This window comes from Poecile atricapillus, chromosome Z (genome assembly GCF_030490865.1).
Source record: "Poecile atricapillus isolate bPoeAtr1 chromosome Z, bPoeAtr1.hap1, whole genome shotgun sequence".
Lineage (NCBI taxonomy): Eukaryota > Metazoa > Chordata > Aves > Passeriformes > Paridae > Poecile > Poecile atricapillus.
In genome coordinates this window covers 54,070,674-54,091,266 of record NC_081289.1, presented here as the reverse complement: position 1 = coordinate 54,091,266, position 20,593 = coordinate 54,070,674, and the positions used below count along the sequence as shown (strand labels likewise).

General features: G+C 35.1%; 1 protein-coding gene across 3 annotated transcripts in view; it reads left to right on the top strand.

The window, feature by feature from the left end:
- Positions 1-20,593, top strand: part of LOC131573263 (calcium-dependent secretion activator 2-like) — a 283,517-nt gene that overhangs the window by 181,571 nt on the left and 81,353 nt on the right. For 2 of the 3 annotated variants that reach the window (XM_058827048.1, XM_058827046.1), the window contains exons 11-14: positions 513-716; positions 5,792-5,800; positions 8,287-8,423; positions 12,009-12,196. In XM_058827048.1, the coding sequence (XP_058683031.1) occupies positions 513-716; positions 5,792-5,800; positions 8,287-8,423; positions 12,009-12,196 (538 nt within the window). The remainder of the gene's footprint in view (positions 1-512; positions 717-5,791; positions 5,801-8,286; positions 8,424-12,008; positions 12,197-20,593) is intronic. The other variant, XM_058827047.1, reaches the window with a different exon arrangement.

The following is a 20,593-nucleotide window of genomic DNA, read 5'->3' as shown; positions in this document are numbered from 1 at the left end:
AATCCTCAGCACAGCCATGTTGACTGTTGTGTCCTGTTCTGGTTACCTGCTCTCAGAATAAAACACTGCAATGAGGAAAAAGGACTAAGGAAGAGCAGCACTGATAAAGGATATGGAGCTGTCTCTGTTCAATAAGAGATAAAGATGACAGGGATTTCAGCTGGTAACATATTCTTCAGGAAGGAGAATACGTTAAAAAAATGCAAAATAGCATTTGGCAGAGAAAAGATGAATAAGAAATAAGTTGGAGCTGAATTTAAAGTGGAGTCATGTAAATATTTTACCCTGTGATTTCTATATTTATTCTACATATGTTACTTCCGTGTATTCCCATTTGATCATTATAGCTCTCGATTTATCTTATTTCTTTGTCATAAATACCTGTAAAATGTTTTAACACACCCCTCCACACACGCACATACTCGGAGTAAAACCAATAATGTAATAAACATTGATGGTGATTTAGAAGTAACTTGAATTGATCAAGATTACCTTCTTATTTGCTGCTTCAGGTCTTCAGGGTGGTCGAATGTTTTTTAACGCTGTTAAAGAAGGCGATACTGTGATATTTGCCAGTGATGATGAGCAGGATAGAATACTCTGGGTTCAAGCCATGTACAGAGCCACAGGTCAATCTTACAAGCCTGTTCCTGCAAGTCAAGCTCAGAAGATGAATCTTACAGGAGGCAGTGCCAACACAGATATATCCCCGCTCTGTAAGTTGGCTTTTCTTTCCTTTTGTGGCTTTGGTTTTGGTTTTGGATGGTAAAATATGTAGCAGCTCCCTCAATGAAGCTTAATTAAGCAGAACTTATTCACTAGGCAAATGTGTCTATCAGTTCATTGTTAGCCAGAAGCTCTTTAACTCAGATTATTATAAACAACAAGGGAAATCCTGACTTGCAGGTCATTATTTTTATTATAATCCATGAAAATACAGCAATTAGCTTCATATTCCTTACAATTGACCTATATATTACCATGGAGATGGTATTTGGTTTGCATTTTATTTTTCATTAGCCAGCCAGTGTAGTGTTGAATAGAAAAGCATCAATCTGTTCTCAGAATTTTTATAGATTCAGGTCAGCTTTATCATACATGATATGTATTAGTTACCAAAAAATTGCTATGCAGACAGTACATTGTGAGTTGAAAGGCAATTGATGGGCTCCTGGATTCTTTTTGGCACATAGTGTAATATTAAATTATATATAAAAAATTCTTAAATTATTCAGGTTTGAATTTCTCTGAAGCAAATAGATAAGAAATTGAAGTAGATAGTATATATTAAACATATTTTAAATCTTCATATTATCTCTTTGAAAGTATTCTGTCGTGTAGCTATCTGCACAAAAGAAAGCACGTTTAAATTTTTTTTTTTTTTTTTTTTGATGTTGTGGCTGAGTGCAATCCAAGAAGTTTTTGTAATAGCCATCAAATTTCTGGAATATTATATGAGTTTTATACAATAATCCTTCTTCATTATCATATAAGCATACATGCATAGGGGTAGAAGGGAGACATATGTTTTAGACTTGGTTTGATGTCTGAAATCTGTAGGAGGTTGACCCAAACCCATTATCCTCTCTCAGTCCAGATATCACTCAGTCTCACAACCTTCTATTCATCCTGTAATCTTATATCAGTTTGCTTTTAGAAAACAGTAAAATGTGCTTGCTAAACTTAGTAATATAAATCTAAAATCCTGAGGAGTTCTCAATGTCATTGAGCTTTTCAATGTTAAGATCATTGAAAAAAGTTTAACTTCACAAAAGCACTGACAACTGTTTTTCATCTGAAACAATTTGGAAGGGAATTAATCTGAACCACTTTGTGTAGTAAACTTTCATTATGGGGCCGTTAAGATTAAGTAGGATGGAAGTAATGTTGCAGAAGTAAAGGTGGGGCAACAGCTGGGAGGTGATTCTGCTCAGCTCCTCCCAATTCCCTGGATTCGTGCTGGGTGGTGGGAGTTCACTGTGTCACTAACGTCCCTACTTCATGTGCATCAATTAGAAAGTACAAAAGTGACCTCTGACAGCAGTAGCCAAAGACTTGCAACTGGTTTTGGACACGGTGTTTACCTGGAAGTAAAAGCAACCAAAAAACTGACCACAGGGCAATGAAAATTATAGAAAGAAGAAGGTACAAAAAGCAATCACAAGTTTGGATATACTGAAATTGTGTTTTCAAAGATAAAATTACTGATAGTGTTAAAGAATTAAACAGAAGGATTGTCACATCTTGATATTATTTTAGACATTATTTTAAAGGGACCACAGTTCTTAGGTGGAAGCCACAGAAAAAGTAAGGATTATTTTAAAGATGTTTTAAGGGAAGCCCAAAAGCCTAAAATATCATGTATTTTTCTGTCATGCTTATGTATCTACTTACACAGTCTCATACAACTGAACTGTATATAAATCAAAAATCCATGTTTAGAGTTATTATTTTCCTTTTGGTTTAATATACTTCAATGTTGATATTTTTTAATAATTCACAAAATAATTAATAACTTTAAATAACTGATAAATTTCTTTGCAGTAGAATAACTTGTGTAATTTAATTTAATGTGATATTTAGAACCATTGTTTGACTGATTTCTATAATACCCCAGGTCTCTCTACATGAGAAAAATTTTTTGATTTCATCTTTTGCACTTGAGGTAGAAATGGGCATAATCAAATTAATCACTTTTTAAGAAACTTCAGGAACTGGGGTTTTCAGATGTAACTTTACATAATTTTCAAGAATCCTACTTCCTTTAAACATATACTGTGCTGAATTTCTTGAGGCATAGTTTTACTTCTAAAAACACTCTATAGCTGACCTTTTGTCACATTTAAATAGATTCAGTTTCATGAGAAGTTAATTTTCTTTTCCCCTAGAAAAATGTCTGCATGAAGCTAAGTGTCTTTTATTTCTAATCAAGATATAATAACATGTACTTGAGAGCTGGCATATATTTGAAATGAAATTAATTTCTAATTTTTTTCTTCTTTACTATGGTTCATTTTTAGTATTGGGAAATACAGTTTTGACTAGATAATTTGTCAATTACTATTTTTATGATTTTTATTTTCCTATTAATGCATAATTTAAGTATGTCCAGCCAATAGAAGATCACATTATTTTAGTTTCTGCAGTATGTTATGCAGTGTCATCCCCATGTACAGAAATCAGAAAACCAGCTTGGGCTTTGGGAAACAAATGTCAGTTAATGGCATTCAAACCTTGAAAGTCTGTCCCCATTTTCTTTATCCTCTAAGATGAAAAATCAACCCACCCTTGATAAAATGTTCAAAAAGAATTTTCAATAACTTGGAGAAAATGAAATATCTTTAAACTTCAGGATGTAGAAAAAAGTCAGCTTGAGGAGAAATATTTCAATGTTTTTCTGTATTGTGTTTATAAAATACCTTCTTTCATCCCGAAATTTTCTTGATAGTTATGAAAAGCATCTGAAAGTGGTATTTAACAGAATCAAACTACTGTTGTACCTGTCCAACTTCTAAAATGTATACTAGTCCTTTTTTTCATCTCTAAGTAACTTGGTATTGCAGTTTTGTGGTATTAGGTGACTCCAAAGCAAAAGTGAGGACAGGCTAATGTAAGCAATGATCAAGAAAAGGAGACTGACCTTCAGTTCCACTGTTCTGCATAAGCATGTTGAATGAAAGAACAAAGTCTTTAAGGATTCATGATTGTATAATAGCCAGAAGTTTCCCAAGGACATTAATGTTTCAGGGAAAGCACCAATGAAAAATAGATTAATTTGAATCACATAAAGGTTCAGGAAGTGATCCCTTTCTTAATGAGCAATGTATTAGGAGATATATTCATGCAATTGAAAAGGCTGCTGGAGTGCCTAGCGCTGCTAATAACTTGTTCATAACACAGGAGTTAAAAGCAGCATATGAGGGGATTGTCATATTTTAATGAAGAAACACAAAGCCAAACGTCATTCTGAAACCACACCCTCATGAGTTCAGACACAATCTCTTTCAATTAATTACATTTTTAGAAACAAACAAATAAAAGACATTTTTTCATTTGACATAGTTTTCTTGGCAGGTTTTGCAGCTTTACCTTTTGCACCAAAGCACCATTCCCTTTTGCCATTTGGAAGACTAGAGGAACTCCACCCTCTCTGCATGTTTCTCCATTCCCTATTAATGTCCATTTCCTTCTGGCCTCCAACAATCCCTGTCCCCCTTTTAGAAAGAAAATGTTTACACCAGCCTCCACCACCTTAGGCAGACAGAAAGTCATCTGTGTGCTCTATTCTGTACTAGTCAGGAACATGTAAAAACTATCTACAGTCCGCTTCAAATCTGCCCTTCAACAAAGTACTGGCAATCAGTCCGTGTGGTATCCTCAGCCCGACAGTCAGGCCATATGGGCCAGCTGCTTTCTCATTCTCTGCCACTTTCTCTGAAGAAGTTATTTCATGGCATGGTACCTAAATTATAAAGTTCTGGGGTCACAGATTGGCTCTTTGGCCTGTGTAGCACTTTGGAGTCCTGGTCAACGATCAGAAGTCAAAATGTTCCCAGTGTAAGCTGTCACCATCTGTCTGGAGTGGCACTTGAAGGAATGTAATGCATGTCTTACCACTGTCTTTTCCGAACAGTTCCAGCCCCTTCTGGAACAGAGTCATAGTTCTTACCCTGCTAGTCTTAGTCTTTTAAATCTTTTTAATCCCTACAATATTAGATTGCTTGCCTCTACTGTCTCTTCTTTCCAGCCTGCCTGAGCTAGTTCAAATTGCTTTCACGACACTTAAAATCAAGCAGAGATGTTACTGAGAGCCACAAAAAGGAGGAGGTCACCACTCAGCAAGGCCAGTAACTGTAGTTCCTAGCACAGGGTGGATAATGCAGGAAATGTGTATTGGCTTATGGGCTGGAACGGGGCAGAGATCTTGCGTAGGGATGCTAGAACCACTTGAGAATGTGCCATAAACATGAAATTCTTAATTCAGTCAACTCTGTATGAGCTGAGTCACTGAGGACGTGATGATTTTAATAGCCTTTGCAGCTGGACTAAAATTTAAAGTTTCTTGCAAAGGTGGCAAAAGGCAGAATGCTATTCTGCCCAAATGAATATCTTTGTCTAAAAGAACACCCAAAGAATGTGCTAAATATCCTGCAATAGCTTTTTTAGTTTTTAACATTGTTTGAAAATATATTTATTTGTCCTATCTTGATCCAGAGAAAACCCAAAAAAACAAGATAGTTTCCAACAGATGAAGTACACGGCCTGAAACAGTGTGACATGGAAATAGCAGCCAATGATTTCGAGTTAAAGGCAACATAGAAAGCATGGCAACAAATTTGATTAGGAAGGGAAGAAAAGCTAATTGTGAAAAAGCAAAAGAAATACTACTGCTTCAAAGCTCTCCCCAAATATTTTCCCAATATTTTCCAAGATTGAGGAAGTGTAGAGAAAAATAGATTTGTATTTTTTTCTTAACTATATGACAATATAACACCTTATATGCCTTTTGCATTTGCATGTTGTTTGAACAGGACACCTAAAGGTCATTTATGTAAGAATTTGAAAAAAGAAATCACTTTAACAATTTTTAAAGGTATTGTCTTGAATAATTGTTTTAGTCACAGTCATATACCATGTATGAATTCCTCATGGGCTTTGATCAAGTTCTTAATTTTTTTTAATTACTTTTCATTTCAAAATATTTACCAGTTATCTTGTATGTACATCATAGCAATAAATAAAAATGTATTACAGTAGATCTATTTTTCCGTTATTTCCTGCTTGCCTACAGCTGGCAAAGGTATGTTTTTAGTTTTTCTGTTGCTTAAATATATTTGGTGGCAGATCTTCTGTTACTGTTTGATAATGTTATTTGTACTGCTTAATTCACTCAAAAAGATGATCAGGCATGGATTTTCTTTTAGAACTAAATCTAGAAAATGTTTATACCTTTAATCAGTACTTTTGGTTATTTTGCCCAAATTATGTAATAGCAAATTCTGCTTTCACGAGCTGTATTGTGTTCAGTAGGTCGCCTTACTCATTATGATTATCTGGATACTGTACCAGTATGCTGGATCTGTTTCATTTGCAACATCCAGTCTCCTGATTTTGAAATACTTGAATTACTTGCCAGTGCTTACATCTTCTCTCTTTAAAAAGAGGCATCTTTTATATTGGTGTGTTTAACCAGAGAAAAAAAACAAAAGGATTTTTTAAGAATTATTCAGTTCTGTATCATTTTCTACATAATGGGAAAGAAATATTGCTACTTTTTCTTTTTTGTCATATGTCTTACTGTGAATAATGTTTATAGTATATGATACATATGATATTCTTATAAGAAAGAAAACATAAGAAATGCTGAAATCAGTCACTTGCAGATTAAATGTAATGGATTGGAAAGAGTCTTATCTGTGTTTGGACATTTTGGAATCATCTATAGATAACTTCATATGTTGTTCAGTACTTTTGGTAAAGTAGTTGTGTTATCAGTTGTTTATCTTTGAATTAATGTGTTTAAATACAGTTAAATTATACTACTTAAGAGAGACCATTTCCTGTACCTGTGTCAAAAATATGAGCTAAGTTTGTCATTAATGATAGGCTAGTCTAATGTTCATTGAAATATTGCTAATCTGTGTAATCACATATGCTACAGATCTTTCAAGCATTTAAAATACATGCTGCTGCTTCTCTGGGGTGATGGTCTCATACCTTACACCGTCGACATATTGTCATACTGTTTATTTGCTACATCCACCTTGCTGAAATCTGTCACATGGATGTGACTCTTGCTTTGACAATGCAAAGCCAAGTGATATGAATTAGTTTCTGCATCTTTCTAGGATTTGATGTTGCAGATCCTTCAGCTTGAATTAAATAATTCTCCCATCCACAAATCCAGCTGAAAGTTGGAGTTGACATGGATCAATATGATCTGGGGCTAAATTTCTAAATGTGACTGATTATGTTAGCATCATGCCCACAGATCAATATTGAGTTTTATTATGAACCTGACTCTATAATTGGGTTTAATCAATAAACTTTTGTCTCCTTTCTTTAGAAATTTTAGTTTTCTACTATGCAGGTTTTCAAAATTGCATTTAGGATACACTTAGATCTATACTTTTCTGGTTAGAATATAAAAAGACCTAGGTCTGAATTTAAAGGAACAAAGAGCTAAGACCCTATTGAAAGGGGAAGTCAATTTTTAAGTTGATAGGACTGTTCACCCCAGTACAGTCTATAGAATCCAAGACAGCTAATGTGCTAATACATAACTAGTCCTTTTGGGCACTGTAAGGCTTTTTCTGTCCATGCTAGATACATAATTCACATTGAAGACTTTGACAAAACATAACATTAATGAAAGCAATCACTAGAGCTTCTCTTTTGATAAACCCGCGGGGTTTAAAGGCGTTGAAAGATGCAATCTGTGAAGAACAATAAATTTGGGCCTTTGATTGAAGTGCCATTTGGGATGGTATGCTTTCTCAATGTATTTACACAAAAATGCTGCTCCCTTTTTTAGTACACTTTGCTGGAAGGTTGAAGGAGCTTTTTGCCATTACTACATTAAGGTTTGTCTCATTAAAAGCCGAGTACAAAAAGAAGGCTGGAAATGACCTAGCTCAAGCCAGTGTGTTCATTTCTGCTCCAGTTTGCCATTTGAGAAGTAGGCTTCAAGCCATGATGAATATTTCTATTAAGTGGTACTTTGAACTGCAGTAAAGATGCTCTTTCTTTTCTGAAGAAATAAATGCGGAAACCTGTTTGGAGTTATTTTAGTTTTTTTTCTTTTTCTGTTTTTTTTTTAATATTTTGTGGTTATTTTGCTAAAATTAGAAAGAGAACCATAATAAACTTGGAAATTCCAGAATATTTTTCTTTTCTACTCATAACATTGTCTTTAAATTGAAACATTCACAGAGCCCACTAGAAAACAATGCTTTAATACTTTTTTTAATGTACTATGTTGTGTTTTCTGGCAGCCTTTCTAAATTTTGGTTTATCTGTCAGTGGGTAGCAATTTTTTTTTCACTGTTACACTCTGTAAGTTGGTATGATAGAAAAATAATTCAGTATATTATTAATATTTTCAGATTAAAAGATCAAGATTTTATAATAATTCACCTGCAAGCATCTCTCTATATAACTTACTTCTTTGAGATACTTTCAAGAAAGCTTAGATATTGAGCCTTACGTGCCATACGTACCCTGGTGTTTGTAAGTCTGAACACACACTCACATGTATTGTTCTGCACGTTTTTCCTTGTATAACAGATACAGACCGTGGCCAGAAACATGGCATGGATGAGTTTATTTCTGCTAATCCCTGCAAATTTGACCATGCTTCCCTCTTTAGACTGCTTCAAAGACAGACCTTGGATCACAGATTGAATGACTCCTATTCTTGTTTGGTGAGTACCGGCTGGAAGATAGATATAAAGAAGTGAGAAATAGTTGTTACAAAGTAGTCCTTTCTTCCTCACTCATTCAACAACTGCAGTTGTAGGTGGAATAAAGGGTCTGATCGATTGGTTTTAAATTTGAAAATTACATACTTGCAAGCTGCTGCTGTGCCACTCAATAGAAAGCAAAGAGACACCAACTGTCTTCAATTTTATCAGCTGAAATTTGTCATGTCCTCTGAAGAGGCTTGAATAAAAACAGAAAGTTTTGACAATGGCAAGAACTCCTGTGGTGGGATTTACTGGCACCTGTACAGGTATTTTAATGTCCAATTGTAGTTGCCTCACCTCAGACATTTTCACCTGTTTTGTAATTCTTCATTCCACTCCAGTGCGAAGGAAAAAAAACCAAAGAAGGGAGGCAGACCCGTAAGCAATATAGATATATGTGCATATATGCATTACCTGAACTGCAAGTAACAAAGGGGAGTATAATTATTAAGCAAGAGCAAATAGAATGTGATCTCTGTATCAAAATTAATGTTTGCCACATTCAAAGAATACCATCATTGCCATCATAAAAGGTACAATGTTGGCTGCAATTTCCTTTTCATTTTCAATCATTTTCTGTTCTGTGCTTTGTGATGTAGTTGAGGATAGGGCTGCTTCAGGTTTTGTTTTCATAAGGGAAGAAAACCAGCAACAATCCTGGGGAAATTCGTCAGATTATACACCCTCATTAACAGGTTTGTATGGGTCAGACCTCATAACTTCCTGAGGCTTAATTTTTCACCTGCTATCATGCCTGAAATAGTGATCTCTCACTAGGGATCTAAAATGCCTCACAGCACATAATATTTTTTTCTTTTTAATGTCCCAACAGCAACAAAAAGAGATAATGGAGATTTTTACTTCTTTTTTCAATGGTTCTGACTAGTCTTGTAATACAAAGATAATTGGAATTTTTAGGTTTGTTTGCAGTTGTTAAAAACAGGAAAAGATTATTATTTGATGACAGTTGCCTCCCTTTTAAAATACTGCCAGATATGTATGTATAGAGAAGTTAAAGGACTCATTTTCTATCTGTGGGTTGCACACTGAATCAAAGAGGCCTGAAGGTACATCTGTACAAAGTAATTGGCACTCAAAGAGAAAATGGTTAGCTTTCTACCAGTGCATTGGGGTCAAAATCTTTTTTTATAATAATAATATAGTAAGACACTTAATATAACCTTGAAATCAGGAACTTTTAGAAGAGGTTAGGTGAAATACCCAGTGCTATAGCAACCATAAAGCAGATGTATTTCTTACCATTCTTTTTTAAATTCAGCTTTTAATAAGTGGAATGGATGATAATTTTTTTTAATTGCATATTTAAGTACATTTTTTTATTTTAAAAACATTGGGAATGTCAAGGTAACAATAGAATACATGGTCATGTAAGTGTGATTTTTCTTTTCTCCAACAGGTCATTTCCTATAATTTTTTAGAAACAATTCATCCCTTATTTCAACAAATACATTGCAACCACACATAGAACTTGTTAAAAAAATAAAAAGTGTAGGAATTAATATTATGCAAAGTTCTGTGTTAAATTATTATATAACTTCAATTTCTTCAGGTCTTCATTCTTCTTGGTATAGGGAGAGTATTTGGGAGGTGGGGGATTTGGGGTTTTGGGTTTTTTTTTTTTCAATTACAAAGTTTTAAAAAATTGGTTATCTAGTTCCAATACTTTGTAGGATATAGGTTTTATGTGTTTGAGAGACTCGTGCATGATGTGGGATTGAACAAGGGCAAGGAAAGCTCTCATTTATATGAAAAGCAACCACACAAACAGATCTTTTAAGAGAGACTGAAGTTAAATTAATGAGTTCTTTAAAATTTTGTATTCTTGTCACAATTTTATCTTATGAGAATGAGCAGAAATTTTAGTAGTTTGCTTTTGTACTGCTAGTCAATGATACATAACATTTCATTATGTTAGGGAGAGATCAGTGACAATGACAACATATTGGGAGAATATCAATCACAATAACCACTGTTGATTATATCTATGGCTAGGATACATATTATTGCAGAAATACAGTTAAAAAGTCTTTTCTTTCTTCTTTCAATAGAATACCATATTTTGTATCAAACACTGTGTAAGCTATATGAGACTTTGCAACATGATCAGATATTAGATTAACATGCTGAGTACTGTTCTGGGTTCTAAAGCCAAGTGTTCTCTAGAAACAGCTGAAGCTCCTTAAAGGCAGTGGAAACACTGACTTCAAAGAAATTAATTAGGAGCAATAAAATTTACTAAATATTAAATACCTTTGAGGTGTTCTTGTTTGCAGATAATATGCTAAATTGAAGAGTTTGGGGAGGATATAAAGCTTGACTCTCAAACAAGTCTTTTACTAAAGTTAAAACAGATTATTTAAAACTGATGTGAATATATTTTTAAGTGTCGTTCAATAGTATTTTTGCTGATATTTTGTACAAGTATTAAACATCTGATCTTGCAGAAATATTCACAAGCATTAGGGAAATATTGATCTTTGGCTGCTATACTAATGTTATAAATTCATGAATTTTCAAAATCATTTTGCTTATCCAAATCATTTGTATGTTTGAGTTCAGGTATTCCTCAATCTCTCTTAACCATTTGATGAGGTGGAATGATGAGAGATGATGAGAGGGAAATATCACCACAATCAAAACAAGAACAAAGAAAAATGCTTACGTAGAACGTAATGTGCAGTAGTTGTAGTTTTCCAAGGTTTATATTTTTCTCCATGCTGCTTTTTGGAAGCTCATTCTGCTATGCTTATCATATTTCTGCATCAAGACTCAATTATATTTTTTACACGCTGGATTCACTCTAGAACTGTTTTTGTGGTGTGAAGGGGTCTGTACTTTGCTCATCTCTGTGTCAGGGTTAAGCTGTTCTCATCAAGACTCTGACCGAGAAAGCTCTCAGTAAGCTTGAGAATATCTAATAATTATTTAAGGTCAGACCTTACTCATCTTAATCAGGTGGCTTTTAACAAACTACCTAGCTTTGCATCTCTTTACTAGTAAAAGTTGTTTTAAAGTTGTTAGAAGTGTATGCATGTTACATGGGTAAAGGGTTGAATTGTGATCAGAATATTAAAGTTGCTGCCACAGAGAATTGGCCACCCAGAAACTGGTTTTTAATGTCCACGTAAATGTCCCTCATCATTTCCAAAATTTTAGTTTATGTCTTACAATTGATTGCTAAAACAAAATTAATTATTTTAAAGTGTTAGTTTATTTTAGGTTTTGATATATAACTTAACCTGTACCAGACTTTGGATGTATTAGCATGTTTTTTCTAAACAATGTGTTTCATAGTAGTGGTAACTCATAACTGCAGATAGTTTCCTGACATTGAATCCTTTCAGTAAGAGAGCTATTGTAGGATCTAGCTTCCGGTGCTGTCAACATTACTCAGATAGAAATAATTCTAATATAAAAAGTTTATGTAATGGACATAAAAATTTACCTTTCTATTCTTTGTCTGATTTAAAGTTGAATGGGAAAAGAAATCTCAAAATGTTGTGTGGTTCCTTTGCCTTTTAGGGCTGGTTTAGCCCGGGTCAAGTCTTCGTGTTGGATGAATACTGCGCTCGCTATGGGGTGAGAGGCTGTCACCGCCATCTCTGCTATCTCGATGAGCTGATTGAATATTCAGAAAATGGTTCTGTCATTGATCCAACCCTGCTCCACTACAGCTTTGCATTTTGTGCTTCTCATGTTCATGGTAACAGGTAATTTAATGAAATCTTTTTAAATCCACAGTATTTAAATGCATAGTCTAAATAAAAGTGTTTACAGGCTCTTGCGTTCGCCATGTAGGGAACTGCACACAACAGAAATCATGAAAGTTCATGAAAGTTCATGAAAGTTTCTTCAGGGGTACTGGAGGTTTCATACAGATTACTGTTAAAAAAAATCAATTCCTTCTAGCATGTATTGTCTTAATCCAATGTGTTTTCAAGATAAAAGGAACTCATCCTGTTAAAAGGGTAGTCTTCTTCATTCTGCATTTATTTTGTGGAACTAAATGGTGTTTCCAGTAAGTGTTTTGAACAAATTTGCAGTTTAAGGGAAATTTTGACTTTCTGCAGTCTAGCTTGGCAGCTAATCATACTATACTGACTTCTTCTGTCTGTGCTATCACAGAGAGAAATAACGTATATTGGGAATTGGGTGTAACCCCCAGCCAGGAAGAGCTAGGAGACTTCTGGAATTCTTTCCATTAGACAGGTTGACTACTTCAGGAGCTTTTGGCCACTGTGATTGTCTTGGGATGATATCTTGATTCCACTTGCAAGTGAAAGACTTAGAAAAAAATTAAGTTGTTGCTTTGCTATTTTTGCTCATTCTTTAACAGAAGCAATGCTTCATCTGTCTTTCTCCAGACTGAGAGAAGACAAGCTCTGCTGTTGGAGGGCGGCTATTGGAGATCAGATCATTGGGTAGCTCAGGTCAGGAGGGACCACAGGAGATCTCTAGACAAACCTCCTGCATGAAGCAGGGTCAGATTGCTCAGGGCTTTTTCCAGACAGGACTTTATCCTGTTAGGACCTGTCTAATTTCAGTGTAGTTATATTTATTGCCTCTCGTCTACTACCCAGTTGGCATTCAGTGCACCTCAACACCTCCTATTCTCCAGGCTGAGCCTCAGCCTCGAGTCAGAGCACGTGCTCTGGTCTCTGACTGTCACAGTGGCAATTCAATGAACTTGCTCCCCCTGTCTTCCTTGTATTTGAGTGGGAAGTGGGGCAGGATATCTATCAAATTATAGAGAACGTGCATTTATACCTGTTTTGTGCACTTGAGTTGTAGACTTCTGTATGGAATATGTTTAAGAAGTTCAAAAATAGCAAGGAGAAACCCAGTAGATCCTCCCAACTGATCCAGTCCTGCCACTAGGGGAAGACATCACAGTCCCAAAAAGAAATTACTCTCAGTAAATCCCCCAACAGAATCTTGATCAGGATTGGAAGAGAGATTTTCTGCCCAAGATGTATGCTTATGTTGCTTTGCTACCAGTCAGCCACAGAGACTATTTTACTTGTCCTCAAGCCAGAGAAGAAGAGGTAGTCCTTAGGAAGGATATTGTTTCCTTCACTGGCTCAGACAAAGCCTCATCTGGCACTGGGGGTTTGTAACCCAAGTGATTTCATAGTGGTAGACTAGCAATATATAATATGTGATAATAAAATCCAAAATTGAAATGCTTTTGAATGTGCTTGAAATGCTGTCAAGAATCTTAACATTCATACCAGTAAGTTAGGAGATTTCTGGCTTTTATTTGGTAACCTATTCTCTGTAAAAGCAAGCTTCTTCGTCAGTTCCTCAAGAACCTGACACATTCGTATTTCCTATTGAGTCTAAGTCTTTGTTGTTTCTCGCCTTTTTATTATTGGTTTCAACCTAAGAAGACAAACATATGTTATAATTGCTCAAACTTATTTCAAGAATTCAAAAGAAAGCTAGATACATTTCTTTTTATTTCATAATTTGAGTGAAGGACAACCATGCACGCAGTGCATAAAAACATCTCAGGGAGCACATCATTTACACAGTGGTAAGCACTCTGTATTCTGTCTATTCCTGCAGTACAGATATTCACTGAATAGCATTATGAGTGTTTTAGGAATAAAAGAAGTGTTGAACAGAGAGGGTCTGACTAGAACTGAGATATTGTAAAAAGGAAGAAAAAAGAAACATGAAGAAAGAAAAAAAGTAAGTCAAGGACAGAGGCAGACATACTCACTCAGAATGACAGACACAGATATATGGGCACATAATATGCCCACTCATTCATTTACCGCAGCACTAAGAAATAGTAAAAGGTAAAAGAGAATTTCACAGACAATGCACGACAGGCCAAAGTTCTAGGCTGGTCCCTGGCGTTACACATTTTTGATTTGTAAGTCAGGCTGAGAATCAGAAAGACCACAGAGCAAAGGGCTTTATACTCTGGCCATGATTTATTTAATTTATATGTCACCTTTGCTTCACAGGGGGATCTTAGACCCTCCCCTAGCCTGAGAAAGATCATCAAATTGATCTTGAAGTCAGGTGGTAGAGGAGCATGTAGAAATGCAGCCATACCTGTAGTTCATATTGTCCATTTCTTTTATGTATGAATTTTAAAATAACAGGCAATCTAGTGACATCAGTCAAATGATCAGATACAAGAGTCTCTCACCTTCATTTCTGGTGAGGAAAAGCTCATTCTGAATCAGCTTCAGCTCTTTCCACCCTTCATATGTTTTCAAAATTCTTCCAACATGATTTTGAACCTTCAGGTGTCCCCTGTGCTATTTTGCTGCACTGTAGGACTTGAAATATGTTTCATGCTGCAGGCTGTAATCTTGCAGACTTCAACACAGTACAATGGGTTTATTTCAAAACACCTGGAATAAACATGTAGAAGTTTTGTTGTTGTAGAGTTTCAGGGACATTTGGAGCACAGAAGAGACCTGAACTGAGCTCCAGTGTAGGCTGCATGCAGCAGACCTTGTCTCCTCATCTGAGGACTAGAGAACAGTCCCCAGCTTCTTTTTTTTTCCTTTCCTGAGATGAAGATATAAACACCAACTTCTGCTAGATTTATCAAGCATACTTGTACTTTGTGTGTCTTATGCCAGTGTTGTTGGTTTGGGAACAGAAATGTTTACTCAAGGTCAAACACAAAGTGCTGAGTCCTAGACTGAGAAATTCAAAGCTTATTTGTCCTTTTCCTTTCCCATTAATTAGTCCACTACAACTGGGCTAACAAACTGCTTATGTAGAAAAAGTATTTCTGCTTTTGTAGATGACAATCTTAAGACATTATCTTCCTAAATAGCCAACAAGGAAAACGTTTCACTAAAAAAATAGCTATGTTTGTTTAAACAAATATACATTCTTGGATTTGAGTCAACTATTTTCTTTTCTTCTGTAAATAAAATTGTCTTTCATTGTATTTCTGACACTATGTGGATTTACTGTACCATCTCCTTTGGCTTCTCATTACAATGATTTTCTTTTGAAATATTCCATGGTCATTCATATGAAGTATTCTATATAGTCCCCATCAATATAGTTAGTTCACAAGTAAACTGCTTGCTCTACACTTTATGCATAAACTTATTGCTGGTGAAAGTGAAATGGGCAGAACAGGGAACTATAGGACATTCCTGAATGATGACATTTCACTCCAAACAGTCCAGGTAGGAGCTATTGTTTTCTTCCCCATCATATTCACTCTTGTCTACTTTTCATGCTGTGACTTCTATTTAGTCCCTCTTGTCTGAAATGAATGCTGGTGGGTATCACATGAAGTGTGAAGTGACTTCTTTCCACCTGCTGAGTTACAGACTGAATTGAAAAATTCAAAATTCAAGCATATTCCCTTGTTATACCTTTTCTTATTCAGAAAGATATGATGGAATGGAAGTTCAGATATGAGAAGTGAATGTGAAAGTAATGTTACAAAAATCAGTATATAACTGAAGATGAATAGGTTGGGAGATTTTTTTTGTCTTTATTGTAAAAGCTTCAGCACATCTGTGTTTCCACAGAACAGTCATATTGAGTCAGGGTTCTTCTAAGCCAGTCAGTCATCTGTCTCCAGCATTGATCTGCTCGCAGTAAAAGAAGAGCAAGCATGTGCAATATTTCCTCTTTCCAACTCCCAACTCTTTGCAGCTCAGAATATGCCCTGTTTGGTAACCTGGAGTGAGTCTTTATTTCAGGTACTTGTGCGTTGCACCCCTGAACCACTGTGAGCCCTTTTCACCCTCAGCACCTCTGGCTGCAAGTTCCACAACTCAGCCTCTTCTTGCTTGAAGAACTATTGCTTTGAACTTGACTCCTACACATCTCATTTCATGCTCTGCTGGTATTGGAGAGGTAAAGGAGAAAAAAGAAAAATCCTGTTCCATCTCTTTGCTATTTAAGATTCAAGAATTGGAAGTGAGCAATGCAATGGTTGCATTGGACAGAAGTTTTCTGCTAGTTCCTTATACTTTTCTGGTGTTTGCCAGTGTTGATGTGCTCCTTTGACTGCTACTGAACAGGGACAATTTAATGGAATTATCCATCATAAAACCAGGATCCCCATTCTGTGTAATAACTATGTTTTCCTTACATTTATTTATGTTTATCATTTCCTGTTGTATTGCTACCTGATTTCATGGGGTTGTTCTGGAATTCCACACTATGCCACATAACTATCATTAAAATTACATTTTCTATGACCTCAGTTCTCAGCTGTTAGCCAGGTCATTTATACATATTGTAAAATAGCACAAGTCTCACCACAGATCTCTGCAGAACTCTACTGATGATATACCTTCACAGTAGTCACCTCTCTAAATTTAAACATAAATGTAGAAAGTTTTACTCAGACACTGTTTAATTGCCCTTAAAGTCTTTGATTAGGGACTCTGTCAAAAGAGCTTTGGAAATCCAGGTATCTCATATGTCGCTCTATTAGGAACGGCTGGAAGAACGACACAGACTCTCTTGGGGGTCAATCAGGAGAATTTCTCTCGGTTTATTGCCTCAGCTCTTTTTTATAGACTGATACGTGGAAAGTACAGAAAAGAAACTCTTATTGGTTAGTAAACTAACACATCACCATCATTGGTAAGTGGGGTTCACCACCCCTCAACCTTCTCTTGCAAGAAAACAAGGAACAGACAAACAGCACCTGCAAGGCTGTTTTCTGTCTCTGAGGATTGTTTTAATTCCTCCTCATGATTTCCCAGGCCACTTTCTCAGGCAAGACTGAGAAAGCTATGTGGCCTGCAATTTCTACAGGCACTCTGTTTCAGAGTTAGCATCCATACTCATATACTTGACAATAGATGATATTTACCCAAATTTCCTTACTTTTATCCTTAAATATCCTTATATTATAGTTCCTTCTAATTTTCTGGGATGCATGTAATATTTACTGGCCTGTATTTCCCTTGCCTCCTTGGAGACTTTCTCAGATTTTTATTCTCCCACTTTGATTCTGATCCCCCATTCCCCAGAGGGATGGCAGTTCCTGATGAGAACTTTCACATACCCACAGCTAATTCAGGTTCCCAGGTGGTGCTGGCAACTTACTGCTGTCTGTTTTTCTCATTTGTTCCATAAGAGGTTTTTTTAGTTGCTTTCATTTTTAAAACATACTTTGCTGAAAATTAAGAATTCTTATGCTATGAACAAAGAAGGGTTCCAGCATAGAAGTCTTCTTCATAATAATTTGTTTCATAATAATACACCAGTACAAAAAAAATAATTTTCTATCTTTGTAATAGCCTTGCCCTCTCTGAGAGCTACTTTTAGGTCCTTGCCATCACTTGGCCATGTAGAATCTCTGATAGGCTTCTTGTTTTGGTTGTGCTTGGAGTAGGAAATATCTTAGAGTAGAATAAAGGGACACAAAAGAGAAGTTAAACAATGGAAACTTTGGATAGTGCTATGCATTCATATATTTCTTTTCATTTTTCAGCATTTTGTGGTAAGAAATGCCTATTGAAATTTTACACCTTGTGTCAAGTCATAAAAGACTGTTTCGAGAAATCATCCCTTTCAAATCTGGGACAAAGAACTTTGAAATAATAAATAAAATATTATCATTACATTGCTCTGTCTCTTCTGTAAGTTTTTTCTGGAACAGGTATTTTATTCTCTCACTCACTTGACTTTAAAGTTGTATATATATTGATAATTTCTCCTTTATACTTGCCATCTTAGGCAGTGAAGGAATGTTATTACATACACTTGCCATCCCTAATTAATTAATAATATAATTATACAATATTTTGTTATTAATTTCAACTTATTACTGCCTTTACTTACCCTTATGCATTGGGTAAAACAATATTATATTAGTACACACTTTGCTTTTCAGTAGAAGGGCATTTATCAATCTCTCCTAAAATATAACTGCATAAGAGATTATTAAAATATTAAAATTAATCTGATTTGTGATCTTAATATGTTTTAGTGACCTTCAGAATTGGTCTTTTTCATTCTGTTGTGAAAAAAGGCATGACCTGTGAGCAGATGTTGGAGCAGCCTGAGAACTGCATACAGCAGAAGGCTCTATTGTGCCAGTTTTATGTCAGAATATTTGAAGAATAGTTATTATAAACAACAAAATGCTCAGTTTTCAAGCGTCTGCTGGTTAAAGCTGCGTTTGAATGTCATGTGGTAATGCTCTGTCTTAATTTTCTGTGATAAAAAGATGTCTGCTCTGTCCAGTTATAAGCTGATAGTGGAAATCATTGTTCTTATATTTCTGCAACATTAACTATGGACTCTGCAAAAGCCTTAATACAGTTACATTTTAAAGAAAAATTTGGATATTTGAGTTCTTAAATACTAAGTCCTATAAAGAGATAATAAAAATTCTACATCAAATTCTAAAATATTTAACCTTTGGTTTTCTAAGAAACAAGGAGTACAACTTTTTTCTTGGTAATTTGAAATTTGTCACTGTTCTTTCATTTGATTGTACATCATGCTGAATATAAAAACAAGTGTTTTTAGTAAGCACTGAAGTCTTCTAAAACAATTTTTTTCTGGAAGAATGGATGCCTTTTAAGTTTGGTTTTCTTTTTTCTATGTCCTTGAAATGTAGTTTACTACAGAAATATCTTAAAGACCTTAGCTGAAGTATTTTTTTTCTTTTATTTTGTTTTTTATAATAATTTCTCATCTTGCTCTGGTAAGATTGCAAATTCTTTTCAGCCAGCCTTACTGCTCATACCTGTGTAGGTTAGAATATAAATCTGTGCATTACTCTCCTTATATTCCTGGTTTTCATGACACACCAAAGTGATGGTCTATGTTTTTAATGAGGAAAGCACATTGAAAATACTTTTATCATTTTAAAAATATGTTAAGATGAAAACACCAGTATCAATGATGCTCCAGAGGAAAAAAGTCAGGCATGTAGAGATAGTATTTCCAAGGCTGTCTTAACAAAGCAGCCTTGCTTAAGGTAACAATTCACTCTCTGAGAGGCCACTAGGAGAAGCTGTTTCCAAAGTTGAGGGCTGGAAACAATCCACAGCCAAGCCAGTGTCCTTCAGATCTAATTCCCGTTGGAACTGGAATACGGTTTTATTTTATGTGCTGTAGGTCTTCACAGTAATCTTAATCCTACAATTCATCAAGTGACCTCTGAAAATTATTGCAAGTTGTAAGACCTCTAGAGAACAAAATAATTCTAAATGATGCTCCAAACCATAAAGGATTATATCAAGTGTGGAAAAACAGTCCATTGCAACAAGAAAACTGAAATCAGTCAGCTCCTCCAGAGTAACTGCTTTCAGGACAACAATCTTGCAAGATTTTTGCAGTAAAATAAGTTTTAACATTCTGGTCAATCTTTACTTTTGGTTCATTATTTAAGTGGTTTATGATTAAACAGTTATTTTCCACTTGAATTTACTAGCTTTAATTCATGAGGTATTAATTTCAAATCTCTTCTGATATTTAAGTCTGAGTGAATTAAACAATTTGACTTATGAACAGTTTGACTTTTGACCAGACAACATTACATTTATGCCAGTTACTGTGATCTAAGCAGAAAAGACAAGCCAATCCAAATCCAATTGACAGAGGTCTCAAAAAATGGTGAATTAATATATGTGAGAGACAGAGAGAAGGCTACTCCAGCTTTGAGTGTTCTGTTTCATCTAGTTCTCTAATTCTAAAAAATGTTGTGAACAATAAGACAGAAAAAGAGTGTGGAGGAAAGCAAAATTCACTCTCCATTATCTTCTTGAGGAAATGATGCTAAAATGAAAACTCTTCTTAAGAGAGTCCATCACTTTTCTTGGCTGATTTCTTGTAAGAGAGGTCCCAGGCTGCAATATTAAAGATTAGTACTGGTTTTGAATTGAAAAAAATCAAGTCCATAACGTTTGAGACAGTAAGAAAGACACATTTGTTACTGCTTTTAACTGTAAAATAGTTCTTGCATAGTTTATGGATGATTTAAACGATTGAAAACTAAATGACGGCATGAGTCTGATTTTCCTTGTTGGCACAGGAATTCATCAATAAAAATAACCAGATCAAAACAGTGAAATTTATTTTAATCAGTCTTCAAAATAAATATAGAGAAAGTATCCAGACGTTTAAATGAGTGGGAATTTTGA